The sequence below is a fragment of the Heloderma suspectum genome, chromosome 2, assembly GCF_057233095.1.
Source record: "Heloderma suspectum isolate Gila_16-S chromosome 2, 16-S_ref, whole genome shotgun sequence".
Taxonomy (NCBI): domain Eukaryota; kingdom Metazoa; phylum Chordata; class Lepidosauria; order Squamata; family Helodermatidae; genus Heloderma; species Heloderma suspectum.
The window spans coordinates 218,641,449-218,667,444 of NC_139459.1; the positions used below are offsets into that span (position 1 = coordinate 218,641,449).

The 25,996-nt window shown below is 45.8% G+C and overlaps 1 protein-coding gene across 3 annotated transcripts in view; it reads left to right on the top strand.

The window, feature by feature from the left end:
* Positions 1 to 25,996, top strand: part of SLC38A12 (solute carrier family 38 member 12) — a 148,678-nt gene that overhangs the window by 13,334 nt on the left and 109,348 nt on the right. For all 3 annotated transcript variants that reach the window (XR_014788273.1, XM_084838017.1, XM_084838016.1), the window contains exons 4-7: positions 13,929 to 14,010; positions 14,369 to 14,468; positions 15,116 to 15,196; positions 24,784 to 24,883. Coding sequence is in view for 2 of the 3 variants with exons in the window: in XM_084838017.1 (XP_084694143.1) it covers positions 13,929 to 14,010; positions 14,369 to 14,468; positions 15,116 to 15,196; positions 24,784 to 24,883 (363 nt within the window). In the remaining variant the exon portion in view is untranslated. The remainder of the gene's footprint in view (positions 1 to 13,928; positions 14,011 to 14,368; positions 14,469 to 15,115; positions 15,197 to 24,783; positions 24,884 to 25,996) is intronic.

Sequence of the window (25,996 nt, forward strand, 5' to 3'; positions counted from 1 at the left end):
TTTGTTTGTTAGAAGTAGTGCAAAGCTGATACTGTTTTGACAGTGCTGCTTTCTAAATTGCAGGAGTCAGACTTCCCCATTTCAGCTTTGGTTGTAGAACAGGTAGTTGGCAGGGACTGTTAACATCTTCTCTCCTAACCTTCATAGGAGCCCAGCTCAATTAGTTACTTGGTAACTGAGTGAATTGAAGGAGGTTGGTAGATACCTTGAGCACAAAGATTTGTGAATTTGACCAAGCATGATGCAGAGTCCATTTGCAGGCCTATGAAGTACAGTGATGGCAGTTAACCTATCTATTTCATTCTCTGGGTGTTTTGGAGCTTAATCCAAGCTTTAGCCTCCTGTGTGGTACGAATCATGTGTTGCTTGCTGTGATGAGTCTGCTTGATTCCTTGCTGATAAAGTTGCTCAGATTTGCTCTGGCTTGGATGCTGCGTATTGGTATTATATTTGGAAGTATCAAATGTGCCAACTCTATGCAGTATGCTTTCATAATTTAAGCTTGGCTTCTTCTGAGGATATCCAAGATGTTGGGTGTTGTGGAAGGTACTATCTCTATTTTCAGATCCTTATCCATTGTGACTGGTGAGGTCCAACTGAGAGGTTTGGCCTCTGGCTAAAATTACAAATGCTTCTTTAGAGGAGGGTAGGATTGTACCTGTTTTAAGAGAGGTAGAGATCTACCCCATCATCTCTGAGTAAGGTGGATCTACCTAGGATAGACCTGTGTCCAGCCTCCCCTTTTTGGAAAACAACTCCAAGTGTTTTTGGATGACTAATCCTTCCTCAACCTTTTTCAGTCTGGCCTCAGATTTGGTGTTAGGACAGACAGCATTGGTAGCCATGGTGGAAGAGGTACATTTAAAGAATAGTGGGGGAATACTTTCCTGCTTACCTTGTTGGACCTCCCAGTGGCTTTTGATTTTGTGGATCACTTGGAACATCAGGACAGGGTGTCGGGATTTGCACTGTGGTGGTTTCCTTACTTTTTGTCTAATTAGATTTAGAGAGTGATCATTGGAGACTTGAGTTTCAAGGACTCCCAAGAGAGATGGTATGTGGTGTTCCACAGGAATCATTTTTTTCACTATTGCAATTTAATATCTATATGAAGCTTCTGGGAAAGATAATCCAGGGCACTGGATTTGGGTGTCATCAATATGGAGATGACACCCAGCCCTATATCTCATTAATTAAGCATCCAGATGCTGCTTTTTCTCCCCCTCACTAGTGCTTGGAAGCTGTTGTTGAGGATGATCAAATGGAGTCTGAAACGGAATCCAGACAAATTAAAGGTACTGCTGGTGGAAAATGCTTGTGTCTTGGATATCTTAGGTATGCCAACAGTCAATAGGGTGGATGTTACCTCTGTCAGTATAGGTTCAGAATCTTGTCATCATCCTAGTCCTTGTCTCACATTGCTGATAAGCAGATTTCTGACAATTACATCTCCTGTGCAAGCTATGTTTCTTCTTGGAGGACAAGATCTCATCATACAGATCCATGTTTTTTTTAACTTCCAGACTTGCCTGTTGAAATGTGCTTTATGTGGGGCTGCCCTTGAAGATTATTTGGAAGCTTCAGCTATTGCAAAAAGTTGCAGCCCGTCTCCTATTACATGTGGAAGCACCTTTGCTTTGTCAACTACACTGGTTTCTGGTGTGCTTCTGCACCTAATTCAGGGTGCTGAATTTGACCTGGAAAAGCCCAGTGTAGCCTGGGACCCACATACCAAAGAGACTTAAGCCCCCTTCATGTGTTACTCATCTGAAGGGGTCATCCTAGGAGTACTGGGGAGCAGGGCCACACTCTTAGCCACGTCCCCAGCATTGAGCACGCTGTCTGACCGACCTCTGGACAACCACACTAATGCAGGAATGTCTAGAAGCTGGGGCATAAGTGTGACTCCACTCCTCAGTACTTATGTGATGGCACCTTATGTGAGTAATGTGTGAAGAGGCCTTATGTAGCAACACTCCCACTATCTGATTGTTACTCCCACTATGAGGTATCTCTAAGATTGCCCCTTTCCCATGCAATCTGAACATCTACTGCAAGAAGCAGGGCCTTTATAGACATGGCCTCCAGGCTGTGACGTGCTCCTTCTAAATGTAAGGAATTGTTCTTCTCAACTTACATTTCAGAAGGGCTATAACCCTGTTTGTCTGGCCTTTAGAATTTCTTACCTTAGAGGAATGTTTTTGACTGGCTGATAAGTATTTTTTTTTAATTATGGTCTTTAGCTTTTTACTTTATCTTTTTTAGTTTTATTTTCCTTTGCTGTAAGCTGCTTTGAACACATATTGAAAAAGTGGCATATAAATATTTCAATAAATACCATTGAGATATTTGTTAAGTTTTTAGTGTATCTTCACAGGAGTGGATAACTTGTCATGGGGATGTTGCAATTTTCATGTACAAAAACTGGAATGTTTCTGATTGAATATAAATCTTAAAACAATGCATTTCTAAAGAATGGGGATATACATATCCTTAGTCTGCTACCCTGCTAGTCAGGAGTCCACAATTGCAGTGGTCAGCTGGCATGCAGTGACCATAAATCTTTTGGGTTACCACCTGTCCCTGGATGACAGACACAAAGTGAGAGACCTCTCCCTGCTACCAGTTCTCCACACATAGCGAAAAAGTTGGAGGGAGGGTGCTCCTGCACTTAAAGTAGCTGGGAGAGACAGCCTCTGCTCCTCTCCTGAGTTCTCTTGTGCACACACAGAGAATTCCCTGGTACAGGTCAGTCTTGCATGCAGATGCTTCTGAGTGGGCTTTGGAGATGCTCAGAAGAAGCAAGAGGTTCTGCTTCTGAGTATCTGTAAAAAAAACCCAACAACACTTGGTGCAAGGTGAACAACTGACCTAGCCTCTCCCCCAAATAGGTTCGGACGACACGTTAACCCATGATGGTTTATTTAATCCATGGTGGTTTATTTAACCCATGGTGGGTTAGCATGTCTTCTGGCAGCTCCCTTTCCGGTGGCTTATTTACCCCAAATAAACCACCCTGATAATCCACAGTCTGCAGTAAGTGTTATTTAACCCATCATGGGTTATCGTGTTGTGTGACACACAGCATGGGCTAGGTTGCTTGCTTACAGAGTCACTCAGCAAGAGCGGTCAAAAGCACTGCTGCCGCTGTGCTCCTCTTGGGTGATCTCTGTTTCCGAGATCTGCCTAGCAACAGTTTACGCTGTTGACTACGCCCTGCCCCCCTCCTTCGGAGAAGTGCGCTGCAAACTTCCAAAGTGTCTTTCGTCCACGCGCCTCCCCAAGACGTATACATGCACTACAATCCCTACGTTTCCCACGGAGATGCATAGTTATGCAGCGGTTTCACTATGCATCAGGTGCCTCCCTATGAGGGGAGCTTGTGTATGAACTCTTCTCCCATTCCTGCAAACTTTCAAGGGTTTATTGCCTCCACCCCCTTTTAGGTGTAAAGTAGGTTTCGGTGGCACAAGGTTTTACATGGGCATCTTTTGCCTCCCCATGAGGGGAACCTGTGTATAAAATTTCCTCCTGTTCCTGTAAATTTTCAAGCGTTTATAGCTGCTACCCTCTTTTTTGGTGCACACGGCCGGAGATGAAGGAAGGGGTTGGAAATCTGGCTTGGGAAGCAGGGTGTCAGACAGATGCTTGGTGGGGCTTGACTTTTTAAACTTTTTAAGCCATGCCAAGCCTCAGCGAAAGCCACTTCGCACCAAAAAGGGGGTGGGGGCTCTAAACCCTTGAAAGTTTGTAGGAATGGGATGACATTTCATGCACAGGTTCCCCTCATGGGGAGGCAGCAGATGCACAGCTAAAACCCTGCGGATGGAGCAGTGAGGGTGGGGGGAAGTAGCTAAGGAATGACACTGCGTAGAGGACCCGGCAGAGACAGGAGACGGCCAAAGACGCCTCTCACGTGAAGCTGCCAATTGGAGGGAGGTAGGCGACATAGTGGCGGCACGAGGGACAGTGGGATATGGTTTCCACTGCAAAGGAAGGTGGGATACCTGCCCAGCCAGGCGGGAGGGCTACCGAGGGAGGGGGTGAGGGGGAAAAAAAAGCTATGCACAGTAGCTTATTTGTCTGGTTGTGTGACAGGCACAGTGAGCTATTTTTCAAAATAAGCTACTGTGAGTAGCTTATAAGCCACCATGCCTTAAAGTGATGTGCGAACCCACCCTCTGAGTACCAGAGTAGTTGGTGGTGACCACAAATAGTATCTAGGTACCAAAGCCAGCCTAAATTTGTGGACTCCTTCTGATGAATATAACTGCAATTTTAATTTATTATAGTCATTGTTTATATAACCATTCCACTGTAAACGTATTGCCTCATCCCAGAATGCAGGACATGGAATAACGGGCTGAAGTTACAGGAAGCCAGATTCCAGCTGAACATCAGGAAAAACTTTCTGACTGTTAAAGCAACCTGACAATGGAACCAATTACCTAGGGCGGTGGTGGGCTATCCCACACTGGAGGCGTTCAAGATGAGGCTGGACAGCCATCTGCCAGGGATGCTCTGACTTAGATTCCTGCACTGAGCAGGGGGTTGGACTTGATGGTCTTGTAGGCCCCTTCCAACCCTACTATTCTATGATCTATGGTGGATAGTGCTCCTCGGTTCCAGTACCCTTTCTCCTTGGGATGAGACTAGGTTGCTTGACACTTAATCTTATAAATTGCTTAATGTCTGGAAGGGAAAGGCTTTATAAAAGTGTAAGTTCTTTTGGATGGAAGGCATAAATCCTTGCAGTACTGGTGACTGAATTGCTTCTGAGGCTTTGTAAAAGAGATTATTTCAAAACCTTGATGTCTGCCTGTAACGTCCCCTACCTTGTGGTTTGATTTCTGTTCCTATTCATTTCTTGATGCTGTTGGGATACGTGCAGATTTGTAATTATATTTTTTATATCAGCCTTGAAATGTTTCCCTCTGGTGCCAAGTGGTTTGAGAATTTATTTATTTATTTATTTATTCATTTCATTTCTATACCGCCCAATAGCCGAAGCTCTCTGGGCGGTTCACAAAAATTAAATCCAAACAACACACAATAAAACAATTTAAAATATACAGAACATTAAAACCACAATATAACAATACAACCACAATAAAACCTAGCAGTAGTGCAGGAGTTTAAAATACAGATTTAAAACAGTAAAGATAAACATTTAGAAAGCTAAAATGCTAAAATGCCTGGGAAAATAAAAAGGTCTTCACCTGGCGCCGAAAGGAATACAATGTAGGCGCCAGGCGAACCTCACTAGGGAGCTCATTCCAGAGCCGGGGTGCCACAACAGAAAAAGCCCTCCTCCTAGTAGCCACCCGCCTCACTTCCTTTGGCAGGGGTTCACGGAGAAGGGCCGCTGACGATGATCATAAGATCCGGGCAGGCACATATGGGAGGAGGCGACCCTTCAGGTTATCTGGCCCCAAGCCGTTAAGGGCTTTGAATGTTAACACCAGCACTTTGAATCGGGCCCGGAAATGGACTGGCAGCCAGTGCAGCTGGAAAAGTACTGGCGTAATATGAGCTCGCAGGCCAGTCCCTGTTAACAATCTTGCTGCCCTATTTTGGACAAGCTACCAGAATGGCTACCCTGATACTTCCATTCCTCAGTTTTGCACTTGTGGCTCCCTAATATCCTCGGGAGAATGTTTGGTGCGTAAAATAGCATAGGAGAAATCATTACCCAGGCCCCTGGAAGGAGTTGCTGTGGTCTAATCCTACCAAAACTAATTTCTCATTCAAACTTGATAAATGAGTTCAGCTTGTGAAGCAGTAAGAAACCATTTTTGAGGTTTAAATAAGATTGATTTCAGTTTTTAGTAAAAATGAGAGAGAGAGAGAGAGCGCGCGAGCGAACGCTTAAAATGGTTATTTAACTGGGGTAATAGAGATTCATTTGTAAGATCAGCAACACAAATTGTAATGGTGAATGGGGACCACTGATAGATCACTTTCTCCCAGCTATTATCTTGGCAGCTCTTGTAAATGTTTTCAGTTTTAAATAGTTAATCTAATGCTTTCATTGAGTGTGTTTGCATATGTCAGGAGCGCCCTAGCGGCCTCTTTTCAGTACACTCTAATAGTCAACTCAAGACACAGACGAAAGGATTCTTTTCAAGGCTTTAATCCTTTTACAACTTAATGACTCTTTCAGGTGCTAATCACCAGCGACATTCAATGAACAACAGAGTAGCCTATGCTCCGGGTAGGCAGTTGATCCCCGTTTGAAGGAGAATCACTTGAAGACCCTGAACTTATGGGCTAGGGAGAGATCCTCTCCCTTTCCCTTGGGTCCATGGGAGGCGGCCGTTGCTTGTGCGCCAAATGGGCGCTACGCCTCCTTTCCGCGCCCTCCATCGCTTGTCGCTCCCTGCGTCGAGCGTCTAGCAAGCCCCCCTCCTGCACTTTCTCACTGCTAGGATTGCTATCTATCTCAGGGATGCCGGCAGGAGGAATCTCTGCCAGCTGCTGTGCCTGTGAGGGATGAGCTGGCTCCTCTCCCACGGATTGCTGATCCTCCTCAAAATAAGAACTGCTCTGGGGTTCTGTCGGCTCAGTTTCTACCCTGACATCATCCCTGCTCCCATGAAGCCCCCCCTCGTGCTCTTCCCCTGGGCCCCCGGATTTGTGGGGGTACAACTGGTGGAAGCACCTCAGCAGCAACGGAGCATGCACATTTTCTGCGGGTTCCCAGGTTCGCTCATCTGGCCCGTACCCCTTCCAGTCCACTAGATATTGCAGGCGGCCGCGCGAAAGGTGGGAGTTCTGAATCTCCACGACCTCAAACTTCTCCTCCCCCTCCACCAGCACTGGCGGCGGCGGCGGGGGGAACCGACCGAGCGATGAGGGTCGCCAGAAACCAGGGGGGACAGCAAGGACAGATGAAAAACAGGATGGATCTTCATGGAGGGGGGGAGAGCCAGGTGAAAAGCAACAGGGTTAACCTGGGCCGTAATCTGGAAAGGCCCCATGTGGTGAGGCGCGAGCTTCCTTGCGGGCGAGTGAGAGGGGAGGTCTTGGGTGGACAACCAAACCCAGTCCCCCAGTTGCAGAGACAGACCCGGCTGGTGCCGCCGGTCTGCAGAGGCCTTGTAGGCTGTCTTGGCTTGCTCGAGGGAGTCCTGTAAGAGGTGGTGTACCACTCGCAACTCCTCTAAAAAGTCATGGGCCGCTGGCACCGAAGAGGGAGCTAAGGTGGACGGGAAAGACTTGGGGTGGTAACCAACATTGGCAAAAAATGGAGTTTGGTGGGTGGAAGCATGGCAGGCATTGTTATAAGCAAATTCTTCGAGAGGCAGCATGGAAAACCAGTCATCTTGCTGGTAAATGACATAACAGTGCAAATATTGCTCCAGAGTCGCATTGGTGCACTCGGTCTGACTGTCCGTCTGTGGATGGTGGGCAGAGGAAAGACAGAGCATCACATGGAGAAGCCCAAGTAGCTCCCTCCAGAAATGGGCAGTGAATTGGGCCTCCCTATCCGAAATGAGACCCTCGGGCCATCCGTGGAGCCGGAAAACATGCGCCAAAAACAGCTCCACCGTCTCCCTGGCTGTGGGCAACCCAGAGCAGGGGATGAAATGGGCCATCTTAGAAAACAAATCCACCACCACCAGAATGGTGGTCTTACCATGTGAGGGAGGCAAGTCGGTGATGAAGTCAAGGGAGAGCAGTTTCCAAGGTCCTGAGGGGGTAGGCAGGGGGTGAAGCAAGCCTGTGGGGGCCTTCGCCCACTGGCAGGTTGGGCAGGAGGCGACATAGGTCTTGACGTCCCGACACACACGAGGCCACCAAAAATCCCGCGTCACTCTGTGCAGGGTCTTGGCGAAGCCAAAATACCCAGCGGTGGGGGAGTCGTGGCACTGATGGAGGACCTTCTCGCGGAGGGATCTAGAAGGCACTTCTAGAAATGGTAAATACCATTTACCTGACTGGAATGGTAAAGCAGGTCACCTCGCAAAGAGAAGGGGGTAGAGTGGGGGGGCAGAGGCTAGCCCCAATTCCTCCACTTTTGTGCGAACGAAAGCATCCTGAGCCTGTGCAGAGTGAAGGAGCTCCTTCCAAGACCGCAGCTGCCGCCAGGCTCTGGGGGGGAAGAATCAGAGGGGGGGGGATTTCCCTCACCCCCTGGCTGGAGGTCCAGCTTACGGGAAAGAGCATCTGCTTGTAGGTTGTCAGAGGCCTTCACATGGCAAATCTTAAGGTGGAACCGGGGAAATAAAAGCGACCACCTAATCTGCTGCTGGTTTAAGGCACGGGCTGTCTGAAGATGTTTTAGGTTGCGATGGTCAGTTCTAACTTCAACTGGGTGCTGTGCCCCCTCCAGCAGATGATGCCAGGTCTCCAAAGCGGACTTGATGGCCAACAGTTCCTTCTCCCAGATGGTATAATTCCTCTGAGACATGTTCAGCTTCCTGGAGTGGTAGGTGCAGGGTTGCAACCCGCTGCCCGCCCGATCTGGCTGAAAAAGCACTGCCCCCACCGCAAAGTCAGAGGCATCAGTTTGCACCACAAAAGGCTTCCTCGGGTCGGGATGTAACAGGATCGGCTCAGAACTAAAAAACTTCTTAAGTTCTTCAAAAGCCTGTTGGGCAGATGCCGTCCAATGAAAAGGAGATTTCCTGCCCTTAAGGAGGTCTGTGAGAGGAGATGTCAGCCGAGCAAAGCTGGGCAGGAACTTTCTGTAGAAATTAGCAAACCCCAAAAAACGTTGCTAGTCCTTCTTGGTGGATGGAGCCTGCCAGGAGAGGACAGCCTGGACCTTTGCAGGATCCATCCTGATACTGTCAGCTGAGATAATGTAGCCAAGACAGTCCAAAGAGATTAGGTCAAACGCACATTTCTCCAGTTTGGCATACAGGTGGTTCTCACGGAGGCGCTGGAGGACGGCGGAGACATGGTGCTGATGGGCGTGGGGGTCCTCAGAAAATATAAGTAAATCATCGAGATACACAATGAGGAAAGAGTCCAAATAGTCCCGGAAGATGGCATTTATAAAACACGAAAACGTGGGGGGGGGGAGCAGGCGAGCCCAAATGGCCTCACTAGGTATTCATACGCTCCGTATTGGGTGCCGAAACAGGTCTTCCACTCATCCCCCTCCCGGATGCGAATCAGATTGTAGGTACCACGCAGGTCCAACTTCGTGAAAATCTTGGCTCACCCCAGGCGCTCCAGCATCTCAGGGATCAGGGGGAGGGGGTACTTGTCAGGGATCGAGACCAAATTGAGGGCTCTGTAGTCGTGCACCGGGTGGAGTTCTCCAGATTTCTTGGTCACAAAGATGGTAGGGGTGCAGATGGGGGAGGAGGAAGGGCGAATGAAGCCACGTCTGAGGTTTGTGTCCAAAAACTCCCGCAGAGGTTGAAGTTCCGGCTCCGACATCGAATACAGTCAGCCAGCGGGGATGGTCACCCCCGGAATGAGGTTAATGGCACAGTCAAATGGGCGGTGGGGAGGAGGGGGAGCTGGTCGGCCTCCTTGTCAAAAACATCCTGAAAAGCCACATACTTCTCTGGGAGGATCACGGTAGCTGAAGAACTGCCAGAAGCAGACGAGGAGGGGGAGGGAAGGGTTAAGGCCTTGACTGGGACTGGTGCCTCGATCAGGAGGCAATGCTCCAGGCAGTAGGGAGATGCAAACTCCACTTGCTGAAGCTTCCAAGAAATCTGAGGATTATGCTTAGAGAACCAGGAAACACCCAGCACAGTTGGGTATTGGGGAACCTTGGCCAAGTGCAATTGAATCTGCTCAATGTGGGACTGGGTGCGCAGAGTGAGCGGAGCTGTAATCCGGGTCACCGCGCCTGAAGAAAGAGGACGCCCATCGATGGTCTCCACTGCCAAGGGGGCAGGAAGAGGCAGGGTAGGAATCTTGTGGAAAAGGGCGAACATTTCATCCATGAAACTGGTCGTAGCCCCTGAGTCCACTAAAGCCAGGGCCTCCACCCTACCCCACTGGGAGGAGCGGAGGTGAACATGCAATAGCCGATGGGAGGGTGGGGGGAAGGCACCCACTGGGTGTGGAACTGACCCCTACACTGGAGACCCCCAACAGGCTTGGGGGGCAGCCTAGTCAGGCCTGGGGGCGAGGAGGAGGAAGGAGAGGAGGAGGAGACAGCGGAGCTGCGGGTCTAGTGCGGCAGGTTTTGGCGAAATGTCCCAGTTTTCCACACCAAAAGCATCGGTGCTCAGCGTGCCGCTGCTCTAGTTCCTCCGGCAGCAGTGGGGCTTGGGTAGCTCCCAGCTGCATTGGGGTCTCCTCCGCCCCCACTGCAGAGGCGGGGGGTGGGGGAGGGGGCAGAAAACAGGGGGAATGGGAGAAGGGAAATCTCGGCCCCTGGCACCCCGCCGGGTCTGCCGGTGCCCCTCCAACAGACTATCTATCTGGAGGCAGGTTTTGATGAGGTCCTCCAAAGTAGGCAGGCTAGGCGTGCGCGCCAGCTCGTCCAAGATCTCATCGTTCAAACCGTCCAAAAACTGAGCCACCAGCGCGGCATCATTCCACTGTAAATCCTGCATCAGCAAGCAAAAAGTTGTCACATAGCTGGAAACTGAGTCCTTGCCCTGCCTGAGGTGGCGAATCTCCCGAGAAGCCATCTGCATGCGCAGGGGGTCACCAAAAAATCTGGTCATCACTGTCATGAAACCTTGATAGTCCCCGAGCAGGGGGTTATTAGTGAGAAGTCCCGAAGCCCATTTAGCTGCCACACCTGAAAGTAGGTTAATGATGAAGTCCACACGAACCTGTTCCGTCAGGAAACCCTCAGGTTGAAGGCGCATGTACAGCTCTGATTGGGCCCGGAAAATCTGAAAAAGTCCTTTCTCACCAGAAAACTTCTCTGGCAAAGCCACCGGGCACTTGTGGTGGTGGTGGTGGTGGTGGGGAATCGGAGGTGGGGGGGGGGTTGAACCGCAGCTTGTAGATTCTGTACGGCAGTCGTCAGTTGAGCCACTTGATCATGGAGCATCTGGTTCTCTTGCGCCAGAGCTTGCACCGCCGGGTCCCTGGCACCTTCCATTCAGCAGTAGTAGAAGAGAGAGAGAGGAAAAAAAAGAGGAATGGGGATCAAGCTGTCAGGAGCGCCCTAGCAGCCTCTTTCAGTACACTCCAATAGCCAATTCAAGACACAGACGAAAGGATTCTTTTCAAGGCTTTAATCCTTTTACAACTTAATGACTCTTTCAGGTGCTAATCACCAGCGACTAAGCAATGAACAGCAGAGTAGCCTATGCTCCGGGTAGACAGTTGATCCCCATTTGAAGGAGAATCATTTGAAGACCCTGAACTTATGGGCTAGGGAGAGATCCACCCTCTTTCCCTTGGGTCCACGGGAGGTGGCCGTTGCTTGTGCGCCAAATGGGCGCTACGCCTCCTTTCCGCGCCCTCCATCGCTCGTCTCTCTCTGCGTCGAGCATCTAGCAAGCCCCTGTCCCGCACTTTCTCACTGCCAGGATCACTATCTATCTCAGGGATGCTTGCAAGAGGAATCTCTGCCAGCTGCTGTGCCTGTGAGGGATGAGCTGGCTCCTCTCCCACGGATTGCTGATCCTCCTCAGAATCAGAACTGCTCTGGGGTTCTATTGGCTCAGTTTCCACCCTGACAGCATATCCAAATGATCCGTCTGTTACACTGATACAGTCCAATCAATGTTACACTTGGGCTGAGCCTTCCAACCAAGGCTCTGACTGGGTTTGGATAACAGGATAACCCACAATGGTTTATTTAACCCACTATGGGTTGTCGTGTTGTCTGTCAGGTATTTTTAAACCCACGATTGGCCAAAATAACCCACTCTGATAATGCATGGTCTGCAGTAGGGTTATTTAACCCACCGTCGGTTATCGTGTTGCTGGTCGGCACCATGGATTATTTTGCTTGCCTACAGAGTTGTGTGGCAAGAGTGATTCAGATTGCTGCTGCTCTGCTCCTCGCAGGCATTCTCTGTATAATGGAAACACCTGAAGTCATCCATTTCGGCACTGTCTGTGGGGCAAAATAAGCAATCACACACCAAGGAGCGAAAATCCCATGTGCACCAAAAAAGGGGTGGCAGCTATAAACCCTTGGGGGTTTGCAGGATCGGGACCAAATATGACACACAGCTTCCCCTAGTTGGGAGGCACCTGATTTATCCTCAAAATCCTGTGCAATTAACATAGAGGAGCAAAAATCCTAAGTGTTGCAAAAAAGGGTGGTGGTGGCTGTAAACCTTTGTGGGGTTTGTAGGAACAGGACCAAACTTGACACACAGCCTCCCCTAGTTGGGAGGCACCTGATCTAGCCTCAAAACTCTTGGAAGTTTGCAGAATTGGGAAAAGTTCATAAGCAGCCTCTTCTTGTGTGTGTGTGTGTGTGGGGGGGGAGGGATGTATAATTCTGCTTTGGTGCTAAAGCACTATAGCAAGATTAGGAACAGTTCCTAATCTCACTGAAGTGCTATAGCAGAATTGCACATCCCCCCCACCCCACCCCACCCCACCCCACCCCACCCCACCCCTGGAGGTTGCCCATGAACTTCTTCCTGATCCTGCAAACTTCCAAGGGTTTTGAGGGTGGATCAGGTGCCTCCCAGCTAAGGCAGGCTGTGTCTGTCAAGTTTGGTCCCGATCCTGCAAATCCTCAAGCATTAATAACCACTTTTTTTGCTGCACTCGGGATTTTTGCTGTTTGGTGAGTGATTGCTCAGGGTTTGCATGTGGATCGGGTGCCTTCTGACTGGGAGAGGCTGTGTATGAAATTTTGTCTGGATCCTGCTAACGTCTGGTGCTTTAGAGGTGAAACAGCGCCACTGCTCGGGCGGGAGCACTATAGCAGGACAGGGGCGGGGAGTCAAATTACACACAGTAGCTTAATAAGCTAGTAGCTTATTAGCCTGGTTGTGTGGTGGGGCACTGTGCACTTGAAAAACAAAAACGCTACTATTAAGCCACCATGGGTTATCGTGATGTCTGAACGCAGCCTCTAAGGCCTGTACAGCAACCATGTTGCACCAGATCATTGATAGTGGAATCATCCTCTCTGCTCATGGTTATGAGAGCTCAGAGAGCTTCGGCTATTGGGCGGTATAGAAATGAAATAAATAAATAAATAAATATATGACTGGACATCACAATCAGTAGTGTAGTGAAGCATCTATGAAACATGCCCATCGTATCCTTTCTTACTCAAACTTCGATTCAGTTCACCGGAGACTCATGTGGCAGAAACGCCATTCAAGCAAATGGGGGTGGCATAAGAGCATAGTCTTAGTCTTATGCAGCTTTTGTTCACTGGAGTTAAGGTGGGGCAGGAGAGGTTCCTGGTGGCTTGGGCTCCTTGTGGTTTAGTCTCTCTGCCTTCACCAAGGCTGCCCTGTGGGAGAGACCCTTTGTTCAAGCTAATTTTGTTCAGCTTTGCCATTTAAGGGAGCAACTAGACATGACGGGGAGCAAGCAGATTTGTTGTCCATATGTCTGCCCCATTCATGAACAGAACACAGGGTTTAGAATGAGCACCATTTGCATCAAAAAGGGCACAGGGGTGAGGGGAGCTGAGACTTCCCCCTCACTTTCCTGCATTCCATTGCTTCAGGCAGTTCTGCTTCTACAGTTTCCCCTACAGCTCATCCCATCTCACTTCTGGTATTGGAGCTGGGCTGGGAGAAAAGCAGTGCAGCACCAGGGAGATAAGACTAGGGGTGGGGGAGCACTCTAAAGCCCCATGGTCCTTTTCATGTTAAAATTAGAGCCTGCCACTTCTTTATATGTGAACAGGACAGGCACATGGTTGCCCCTGTTGTATCTAGTCTGGCCCTTAATCGTCAATGTTGCCTGTACTCTGTATCCCAAAATATAAATATTTAAAGACTATATGGGGATGGGATATTACAACTCATTTTTATTGTTCTTAAGTAACTAGTATTTTATTTTCCTACTAGCTATATGACTACAACTTTTGTAATGGAGGCCATGGCTGCAGCAAATGCCCAGCTTCGCTGGAAGAGAATGGAGAAGCACAAGGTTTGCGTGGCTTGTCTTAATATGGTTCCTAATGATATTATTCTATAGCTGGGAAGTCTCACTGGACTAGTTCTGTTTTCATTTCACATATGTGTGTTTGCCCTTAAAGTACAGCTGAGAATTCTGCACCACCTTGCAAAATTTGTCTCATCACAAGCACACCTTTTTTTTCTGGCTCTGGGATAGGGGATGGGGGGAAAGGAGCTGTAGGCATATTCAAAGGCATGCAGTTGGAAAGATCTGATCTTTTTCCAGCAAGTAAAGGCTCCTTGGGTTTCTTTTAGTGCTTGACATCCTATTTCTTGACAGAATTCTGCAACAATCCTATATTTTAGGCACTTATTTCTTGCTGTTCTAGGAAGGTGATGATGAAGATTCTTCATCTGGAGTTTCTGATAGTGATGTTCTCCTCCCAGATAGCTATGAGCGATCAGAAACACGGCCTATCCTATCTGTTCGTAAGTATCTAGCTGATTCTTCTTCCATCCTAGTAACATGCAAGATATTTTCCCACTTCAATGCAGAGTTGCTCTTCAGTGCAGAGGAAAGCAAAAAAGTTAGACTTCCTACTTCTCTTGCATCTTTTGTAACAGATGTATAAATGCCCATCCTGGAAGCATGCATTTCTAACTCTCTGAGGATCACAATATTATTGTTGTTACAACTCAAGAAAACTAGTTGATCAAGGCACCAAGCTACTGAAATGCCCCATTTTCTGCATTGGTCTGCTATCATGGGATCACAGTTGCACAGTAATTCCTGATTGAAAAGCCCATGAATAGCTGACTCTGAGCCTTCATCATAACCTGCAATAAGGGTAGCCTTGCAAATAAGTCCACAGAATTTAATAATGCACCAACTTTTATTTGCCCTCCCTCCTCACACATACCTGTATTGGTAATTTGTGGCCTACAATTTAAAAAAACACAACCGCAACTATTGTAAAGTTTCCTTTTCTGGTTCCCTGCAGGCGATTTTTGTCATTAGCAACACAGGCAAGTGTTTACAAGCCTGGACAAGGTGGAGAGACAATGGGTTATGGCATGAGCAGGGCCTGTCTTGCCTTGAGACATAGGCTAAGAATTTCCTTCCTTCTAACCTGCAGAGAGACGAGGAGCACCTAATATTTTTGAAATCACTGAAAGGGTGGAGATGGGTCAGATGGCCTCCATGTTCTTCAATAAAGGTAACTACTATGCCATGAAGGCCCTGCTTCCTATTGAATGTTGTGTTGCCTTTCCTTTAACTAAGTCAGTTGTATTTCCTAAACGTTCCTAGTATTTAGTGCTTTTACTTGGGGAATGCAGTTTCAAGTGAATACATTGGCCACATTTGGATGTGATGATAACCCATGGTGGCTTAATAAGCTACTCACAGGAGCTTATTTTTTAAATAGTCCACAATGCCCTGCCACACGAATGGGCTAATAAGCTACTGTGAGTAGCTTATTAAGCTAGTGTGTGCAATTTGACTCACCCCCTGTCCTGCTGCAGTCCTCCCGCCCGAGCAGTGGCTCTGTTTCACCTGTAAAGTGCTGGATGTTTGCAGGACCAGACAAAACTCCAGTCAGGAGGCACCCGATCCACTCTCAAAACCCTTTGCAGTTACCCCAGAGGAGCGAAAATCCTCTGCAGCAAAAAGGGGGTGGTGGCTATAAACTTTGGAGGGTTTGCAGGATTGGGACCAAGTTGACACACAGCCTCCCCTAGTTGGGAGGCACCTGATCCACCCTCAAAACCCTTGGAAGTTTGCAGGATCAGAAAAAAGTTCATAGGCAACCTCCCACAAGGGAGCAGGAATGCACAATTCCACTTTGGCGCTATAGCTCTTTAGTGAGATTGGGAACTATTCCTGATCTTGCTAAAGCCTATAGAGAATTACAAAAGTACTGGATTTTAGCTGAAAACAGCTCTCTGTCTGCAATTTCTGGATTGATATTTTTTTCTGTCTTTTACTATCCTTTATACTTTATTAGGAATAAGAATTCTCCTATATGTTATTGATGTATCTTCACTGCCCTGGATGAGATTCATAGTTTGCTTACAGCAGCTGACCCATGTGTAAAGGATTTTCCTGTTGAGTAAAAAGCAAAGGTATCAGTGTTGACTGTAAGAAAATTCCCAAATCCATATTAGGGCAATACCTTTATCAGGCTAACTCAAAAGTGTTCAAGCTTTGGAGATCTCCAGATCTTCTCATCAGGCAAGATGTTACAAAAAGCAGGAGAGGTAGAGGGTAGAAGAGGAGGGAAAAAAGGCTGATGTGATGTTGAAGTCACTGCTGGGTGTATCTCAGTGTATCTCCGAAGGAAGATGATGTTGGATTTAGAATCTGCAACAGTTGTTGAAAGCAGTATAGCACATAGTGCTATATAGTATAGCATAGTATAGCATAGTTTTAATAAACCCATGAGTGACATCTAAGATAGTGGGCAGACTGGACAGATACAACCCAATTTAAAGATTCCCTTGATAACTTCCTTTTGAACTGCAGAGGTTTAAAATTAAAAAAGGAGCTATTGTCTATGATAAAATCCAGTTTTCATTGCTGTTGTGGATAACTTCACCCAGCAGAGGGTGCTCAGGTTACATATGTGAGTTCGGGACAAGAGCAGTTGAATATTTTTAAACACAGTATGAACTATTTGGTTGGTAATTCTCATAAAAACCTTCCTGCTTTTGTTTCCCCACTTGCCAAAAGCAAGCTGTGATGTCAAATCTCTCTCTCCAGGGGAGAGAGTGAGAAGATTGAATAATTACAGGAGCTGTGGTAAAAGAAGTATCCCCTCAAAGTCTGGGATGGTCAGGGTGTACAGACTGAAACCAAGAGAGTCCTGCCAATCAACAGGCTACTGTGGCCCTTTTAAAGTTACTGTAGGGTCAGCCAAGTTCCTTCCTGTAGGTGGTAGTGGGGGTGGGGTGCTTATAGAGGGAGTCCTTCCTCCAAACTTCTCTGAGGGGGCTGAGGAGCCTTCAGGTAATTTAAAGAGATTGTGGGTCTTGTTGATCATCAGATTGGCAAGATTTTTTGACCTCACTTTAAGATGCTAGGAGTTGAGTTGCCCCCTCCTCTTAAAAGTTCTATTTTCCTCACTCCGAATAGGTTGCAGTTCAGAGCTTCAGTTCCTGGCTTGTATCCTGCATGCATCTCCTTTCCCGCTTCATCCAATAGCCTGTGTTGCAGGGCTGCGTAGCTTATATGATTTGTGTAGAGGTCTTTCCCCCATAGTTAGTGTGAGTGTCTCCTCCACCCGCTGCTTCGCCAGAGACGTCCCTTAGAGTTTTGTCTTGGTGGGTCTTGGCTAGGTGCTAGAAATTCCCATCTGCCATTAACTGTTTCAAACTCTCTTGTTCCTTCACTCACTTTAGAACTCACCAGGCTATGTGCAGCCAGGCATGTTCAGAATTCGCACATGTTTATTTCAGTTATTTGCTCTTAAGGGAGAACTTCTGACCTTTTCTGCATGTTTTGTGCTTTTATCTGAGCCTGAAACAAGTCTGTGCAACCTAAGTGTGTGTGTTAATGTGCCCCCCCCCCCGACTTGCTATTAAGATAGAGAGATTTATGTTGTTCAGTCAAAGAACAGGACTTCCAGAGTTTCATGGCTAGATGAAGATGGGTTGTGGCTCTGTTATATGTTCTTTTGAGAATTATTGGTCTGTTAAAAGCAAAACCCTTCTTTTCACTGTATTCTCTGCTCATTTCTCTTGACTATTTTAACAATCTGACATGCTCTGGATTTGCAATCTTAGGAGTTAAACTGTGGATAAATCTTCCACTTCTGACTTGACTGCCTTCTGTAGGGGATTTGCAGCTGTCTTAAAGGAGAGGAAAAAAAGGCCTCTGGCCATCTCCTGTGAAGGGAACCTCGTCGGAAGGATAGCTGGGTGTTCTCTATCAGGGAACCAGGATTCATTTATTGTAATAATGGATTCTAGGCACATATATCATGTACCATCCTTGCAGGAAGTCATTGATCTTCCTGTTTTGTGTCCAGTAATGAAAGTATCGATCAATTAAGGTCGATGGCAGTTTATAAAATAGAACTGATGCTAATGTCTATCTGTAGGTAGGAGGGCGGAGGCTACGGGGCGGTGCTCTCACCTGAAATCTACTGCTTGTTATGTAAAGGTCAACCTGAGATGCAGTGTCTTTCCTGAACAAGTAACAAAGCAGGGGTATGAGGTGTTCCACAGAGGGACTGCAAGATGGGCCAAAGAGCTAAGGTTTCAGATTACCAAATATTGGAGGCCTTGAAACAGAACACTGTTCTTGACTTTATGTCTTGAATAAACACCTTGAGCTGTTGTGGTTAAGGCACAGCCATTTTTGTAGACCAAGAAATGAAAGGGAGTCATGTGACCAGCGGTACATCCAGCAACTTCTGGATAGTTGTCCTACCTAACAAGTACCTGGTTTATAGTCATGTAGACTATAATTAATTAGTCAGAGATAGGAGCATGATTCAAACCCATACATTTAGACCTATCTGCTTGGGCATATACCAAGTTGGTCTGATATTAACAATGAATAATAGCAGTCCTTCCACAACCCTTCCCTGCATCTCATCCTTTACTTTGGCCATTTACAAGGTATAGTTTGGCCATTGATTGGTGCATTTGTGGAAACCAAGTTCTTGAATTGTGGTGACCGTTTAAAAGGTTTGTTATAGTACGCTTCCTTAGAGAGCTTTTTGTCCATAGATTTCAAAACCAAAGCGAAGGGAGCTCCTTTAAAGACAGCATTTTGCCAAAAGAGAGAGAACTTGATTTGATTAAATATCATGAATAAGAAATATCAACTGAAAAATTGATTCTTTGAAGAGTGACCAAGATCAGGACACTAGTTTACCGCATGACTGTGACTATACTACAGATGTTTCTAGTCCAGTATCTGGTGGCATCCCTCAGGCTTCTCAGAATCACAACATTTACTTCTTTTAAAATAGCGCGTTCCTAGTTCTTATAGTTGCAGAGATGCATTAAAGATACCTGAAAGCACGGAGGTTGTTCAAATGATCAACGGGGGAAATAAAACAGCATTGGTTGTTTCCCCCACCCGTGGTTGTAGGGTGGGTGGAAATTCACAACAGCCGCACCACATGTGGACAACGTGGCAACCTGTAACATGAATAATTAGGGTAATCCCAGTCGCTTGACTGGCACGTGTGGTATGGGGACGACGACAACTGACACTGCGTTGTTTCCCATGCTGATCATTCAAACTCTGGCATTGTCTTAAAGTCCTTGAGACTAGAGTAGGACTGGCCAAGTGAAAGCATTCATAGCATCTTGACTCTCAACTTCAACACTAGTCGAAATTCTTTTGCTGCCAGAATTCCATGAGACTCATACCTCTTTGTTCTAGTGATGATCACTTATTTTTCTATTGGGGCCATGTATCCACCTTAGCATTATATCAGAAAGTTGCTGGGGGAAAGAATCAAATCTGATTTAAATAAAATAAAGTATGCATAATGAATGCACCTATTTTGCTTGAAATGAACTCGCAATTGACTTTCTGGTTTGAGTAAGGTTTAATATGGCTGTAGTCCTTTGCATACTTACCTAGGAATAAGCTCAATTGAACTTGATGGATCTTATTTCTGAATAAACATACTTAATATTGCTCTATTTGTCTTGGCTCCTGCTTGCATTATTATTAGCTAGGTATGGATATAATCAAGGGCCGTGGTGGCTTAGTGGTTAAGACGCTGAACTGCAGACCGGGAGGTCAGCAGGACAGCAGTTCGAGACCCGAGTGCCGCGTGACGGAGTGAGCTCCCGTCTTCAGTCCCAGCTCCTGCCAACCTAGCAGTTCGAAAGCAAGAAATTGCAAGTAGATAAATAGGTACCGCTTCAGTGGGAAAGGTAACAGCATTCCGTGCACCTTGGTGTTCAGTCATGCCCCCCACATGACCACGGAAGCGTCTTCGGACAGTGCTGGCTCTTCGGCTTAGAAATGGAGATGAGCACCACACCCTAGAGTCGGACGCGACTGGTTGGGGACACCTTTACCTTTTTTGTGGATATAATTAGGGGGTTATTGTATGGATAAATAACCCTGCATGATTCACTGCACAAATGTGTATACTGGATGGTATCAGGATATCTAATTTTATTATGGTTTCTCCATCCTTTCTTTCTCTCCAGTTTATATTAGTAGTGCTGATCCTTCTGACTGAATGTAAAGAACAGATGTGACCTCACTTCTGAAATAGATAATCTTTGAAGAGCTAAAATATTAGTATATGGAGGAAGGTTTTTACATAGAGTAGAAGATAATGAGAGAGTTGGAGATGCATGCAAGGACTTTTTGCTTTCCGGACATTAGTCCATTGAGGGTTTCCAGTATCCAGCTTACTCAGTATGAAATGTGTATTTCTGTGGAGGCCTGTGGTGAATAGGAGGTACTATTCATGTGCCGGTCATACCACTACACACTGCACTCTTCCTGGCTGTGGAAAAACATTTAGGCTACAGAGTGCTTTGTGATCTTCTCAGTGTAGTCAATTACTGTGTGATAGTGAATAATTATATTGTTTATGTAATAATTTATTTTCTTTGCCTTGGTCAGAAAGGTATTGGCAATTCATCTGCGCTGTTCTTTTTGCATGTTATTTGAGACTTACATTCATGTTAGTGCAGATCTCAGAGAAGCTTTGGCATCGTATCTTGCAGGGCAAGTAAGAAATGTGAGTTCTGCTTTGAATATTAGAGCAAACTCTTGCATCTCCCCCGCAGTGAGATACAACAGGGGTCTTTGCACCTGTAGTTTAGATATATATCACTGCGATGGGAAATACTAGAACTGTGCTTTGGAGATAAATAAAGGATCCCAGAGAAGATCCCAGATCCATAAAGGATCCCAGAGAACAGGAATGGCAAGCCACTCATGGTCCTTGACCCATTCGCAAATTGCAACACCTAAAGCAACTTTAAGGCATGGAATTGTTTAGACCTTTTGCCAGATTAGCATTCTCATCAAGATGCTTTATTTTTTTGCTTTCTTCCCGTGTTCCTATCTTCTCTCTTTTTATATGAAACAATGCATGTTTTGTTTCCTTGTCTTGCTTGCCTTTTGAAATGAAATCTGTTTAGACTGATGTATTCAGTTTCATTTCTTCCAAGTCTAGTTGGTGTATTTTGGCATCTCCTTATCCTTATTGATTTCTGCTCATGAGAGCAGGTTTATTTGTCTCTTGGTGATTATTTTTGTCTGTAAAATGGCAGATTCTTTTCCCCTTCCTCATCTTCCAGAGGAAAGGTATAGTGGCAGTAGGGTAACCTTTTTATGATATGCAGATTTTGTGGAACTGGAATTGTGTGTGGTTTTGAAACAGAGCTACTACAGAATTTGTAAGCTTAACACAGATGCTTAGGGCTGAACTAGATGCTAAATGTTAAATATATAGCATGCAGCTGATCCTCACCATTTTTTTTAAACTTGAAGTAAACATGAAACGTCCTAATCTGGATTGGGTAGGGGAGGTTGAAACCTTCCCACACAGATACTCTTTTCCCTAAATTCAGCCCCCTTCCACAGGGGCTAAATCAAAAATCCCTGCATTAGTGTCAAAGGAGGGTTTTTCCCCCTCTTGTTAACCTCTGCAAGGGGGTGGGGATTGAATTCAGTGGGAAAAGTGGGAAGGTTTAAATCTCCCCTCCCCAAGTGTGGTTGTCCTGATCCGGAGAGGGAGCTTGCTTGCTTACTTCATGGGATGAAAAGGGGAGGATCAACTGTACAGGTCTATGTTTAACGTAGTGTCTAGCTTAGCCCTAAGTTACAGGCCTGCAGAGTATGAAATCTGTAGGAGACTAAGTAAAGACAGGAGCAGAATCCCCCTTTCAGATTATCCTGTTTCTGACTAATGTTGTTTTGGTTGCTGTTTATTTGTGGCTATTTGTCAACATATTGTGCTCTTATGTTGAAAATCTGCATGTACAACTAGACTGTCCATAGAACACATTTGACCCTGGCAAGTGCTAGGGCTGAATTTGTGCAAAACAAGGATGACGTTCAAACGGGGAGAAAAGAACAAGGACCTGACACTAGATTTGTGAGGGGTTTTTTTACATATGCTTTTGTAGCACATTTCAGTATGGCCACATTGCATCTATTCTAACTTCCATTCTAACTTCCGTACATTGTAAGTGAAGATAATGTAGGTCAGATGCAAGTTTATAGTGGAAACTGAGTCAGTGCCCATTATGTTTCCTTAACAACTGTTGACTTTGGAAGCCTGCTGGTATCTTCCCCCATCCCCATGTGGAGGTTCCTCCTGGTAAACACCTTGGTCTAGACAAGCAGCTTTTCATGCCAGATCACAACACAGTTACTGAGTTGCATGGAACAAGCATTTAAGATTTTCAGATTTCTTGATGTGATACTAAATTTCATAGGTGACGTTACTAAAATAACATGACCTTCCTTGGGATGTTTGTATGTCTCTTTCATGCAGTCTTTTTGGCTCTTTCATTAGAACAGGGGAGGGCAATCTCCAGGCCATAGGCTTAATCTGGCCCGCAGAGGTTACCCATCTAGCCCATGGAGACCTGGGCTCCCTCTCTTTGATTTATTTAAAACATTTATATCCTGCCCTATATCATTAAGATCTCAGGGCGGTGTACACATAAAATAGATTTAAACAGTACAAAACAATAAATAATTTAAACAGTACAAAACAATAAATAATTTAAACAGCTAAAAACATATTAAACATTAAACAAGCTGATACCAATTAAAATCGAAAACAATAAAACAGTTAAAACAGTGTGTTACTTTAGGGAATGCATTTAGCCCTCAAAGGCTTTGGTAAAAAGCCAGGTTTTTTCTTGGTATCGAAATGAAACCAATGTCTGTGCCAATCGGGGAGGGCATTCCACAACCGGGGTGCCACAACAGAGAAGGCCCTCTCCCACGTCCCACCATAGTGTATGTCTCACACTGGTGGGTCTCAGAGGAGGGCCTCTCCAACAGATCTCAATCCTTGGGCAGGCATATATAGGGAGAGGCGCTCCCTCAAACAGCGAGGTCCCAAGCCGCTTAGGGCTTTAAATGTCATCACCAAAACCTTGAATTCCAATTGGAAACGTATTGGCAGCCAGTGCAATTCCTTTAAAACTGGTGTTATATGATTTTTATGAGACGTTCCGGTCAGTAGTCTAGCTGCTGCAATTTTGCATTTCGAGGGCAGCCCCACATAAAGTGCATTGCAGTAGTCTAATTGGGAAGTTAACAGCGCATGTGCTCTGTGGCTAGGTTATCCCTGTCCAGTAAAGGCTGTAGCTGGCAGATCAGCCGAAGCTGGCCCCAAATACTCCAGGCCACAAAGTCCACCTGGGGCTCCAGTGACAGGGATGGATCTAGGAATACTCTATGGGCCTCTTTCCCTTCCCAAGCTCCACCCCTGGCCTGGAGGCTACAGGGGGCTTTGGGAGGAGGCAGGAGCAGAGGAATCCCTTTTTATCAATGATGGGAGATAAAAATGGGATTGGGGGAGCAGTGGCTGCACATTCATCTAGCACTTGCAAGCTCTCCTGTATGCACCGGACAAGTTGGCTTCTCTCTTCACCTTTCCCTTGGATGAGTGAAGCCCACTTGTCCAGTGCATGCAGGAAAGCCTGTAAGTGATAGACAAATTCACAGCTGCCGCTCCCCCAGTTCACTTGTTATCTCCAGTCACAGATCGGCAATAACAGAGATTCCTTTCTCCCAGGACGAGTAAGCTGCCTGGCTTCACTCATCCTTAACCTTTCCCAATGGGAGAAGGCCTGCACATAGGAAAGCCAATTCCCATTGTGCCTGCTGGGAACCAATTGACGTCAGGGAACTTGGCCCTGACATTTAGATATCATTCGGTCCACAGAAGGCTGGGTGTGTGTGTGTGTGGGGTCGTTACCCCCTTGATTGGATTTTGCTAGCCTGCCCCTGAATTACAAGATTTTAGTCTCCACAGGTTTTGATAAAGCGAAAATCACCAGCAGAAGACAAAATACTAAGTGTTACAGAAAACCCAAGCAAACCTGATGCAGAATTGCAAAGATTCATCAGGAGTATTCTGAGATGTGCTGGAAATGTAACTGAGGGGGGGGGGATTTTTACCATTATTGGTGGCAGTGCAGGCAGGCTAAGAGATATTGGCAACAAATGTTAATATCAGTTAATAAAATCCTGCGGGGGAAAGTTACTTCTGGAACCTAAGATTTTTTTTCTCAACAAACTTTAAAGGGTTGATAAACAAAGATAGGGCATGTTTCCTTATCTTTGTTCATCAACCCTTTAAAGTTTGTTAAGAAAAAAAATCTTAGGGTCAACAGTTACGTGATTTTTGCTGCTAGAGTAGTATAAGGAAGCATTTGAAAACTAATCAGATTCTAAGAATGAGAGAGTGGTACATAAAGCTATGGGATTTTGCAGTTCTAAATAAATTAACTTGAATTATTAGAGCTTGTAAGGGAGGGAGATCTTGTATTAGGTTTGAGCAGCAATAGAAGTGATTTAGACTATTTTGGAATAGCCAGCAAATTACAATGGTTGGTAGCCCATTTTTATTGATATAAGAGGAAGAAATGTTGGCATAACTTGGATGTTCAGTATGCTCCTGGTGATTTTCCCCTAAGTTAAACTTAATTTTCAAAATTAATAACAATTTGAATAACAAAAAACAACCACCCTGATGTTCAAAAGGCCTAGACCCTGGTTTAAAATGTGAAATTGCAGGAATAGACTGCTGGAGCCCAACCCTACTTTTACTATTTCCTTTCTTTGCAGTGGGAGTCAATTTATTTTATGTCTGTATAATCATCTACCTCTATGGTGATCTGGCGATATATGCAGCTGCTGTCCCAGTGTCTCTCATGCAGGTGACCTGGTGAGTGTGCTTTTGGTGACAATTCTTTGTAAGCAGTGTTTTTTTGCTGAAATGTTGGAGGATGACATATCTATTTCACACTGATGGCTTTGACAGAAGGATGACTGATGGGCTGTTGTTTATAAATTTATTTACTTTATTTCTGCTCCACTTTTCAAGTGAATTTTCCAAAGCAGCTTACAGGGTTCTTATGTGATGTGACAATGCTTTATGTGATATGTCAAACGTTGAGTTTAGGGCAGGGGTGCAGAACCTCTTTCAGTACAAGAGCCCAACTTCTATTTTGGAGAGGGGCCACATTCCCGTAGTGGGTAAAGTTAAAAGCAGAAGGGGGCAGGGTAAACAGGACAGGGCCAAAATACCAAAAACACCAGCATATTTTAGCTTAAAGCTCTTAAAGCTGCACAAAAGCTGGGAAACAATAAAATGATTGGTGGTTGGGGAAAAGGAGGCGGGGGCAGGGAAGTGGGCATGGCCATCTGGGGAACCCAGAAGGGCCAGATTTGACCCCCAGGCCTGAGGTTCTACACCCTGGGTCTAAGGGGTGATTTGGGCGTTACCTATTTATAGAAATGCAGTATTTACTCACTTAATTGATCTAGATTGATTGATTAAAAGGTGACCCTAATTAGTTGGGTAGCAGATTTTTTTTAAAGAATTAAAATATTTTTGATACGAGTACTTACAAAGGTCATGGATGGCAGATGCCATCTTAGAAGAGACATCACCCATTTCTCGCAACAGGAGAACATGCCTCATCTAAGATGGAGGCTGATGCAACATGTGTGAGCATCAACTAAAAGTAGGCTTTTCTTGTTCATATGCAAACTAATCCAGATTCAATCCTGTAGTTGAAACTTAACTTGATTAAATTACTAAAGATTATTTAATCAAATGACTGTCCTGCTCTTTTAAGTGTTTTCTTTTATCTTATATGCTAAATCTATAGAGTGCAATGTTTAAGAACATGGAGCTCTTGATTGACCAAGGCTGCACCTTGTATGTGCTTTGTAAGGGGAAATGTGTGTGTTCCCCCTGTAACATGTAAAGCAGCACTAAACTGATGTTAGATGAGTGTGTGTGTGTGGGGGGGGGGGTTTGTTTTAAGGGTGC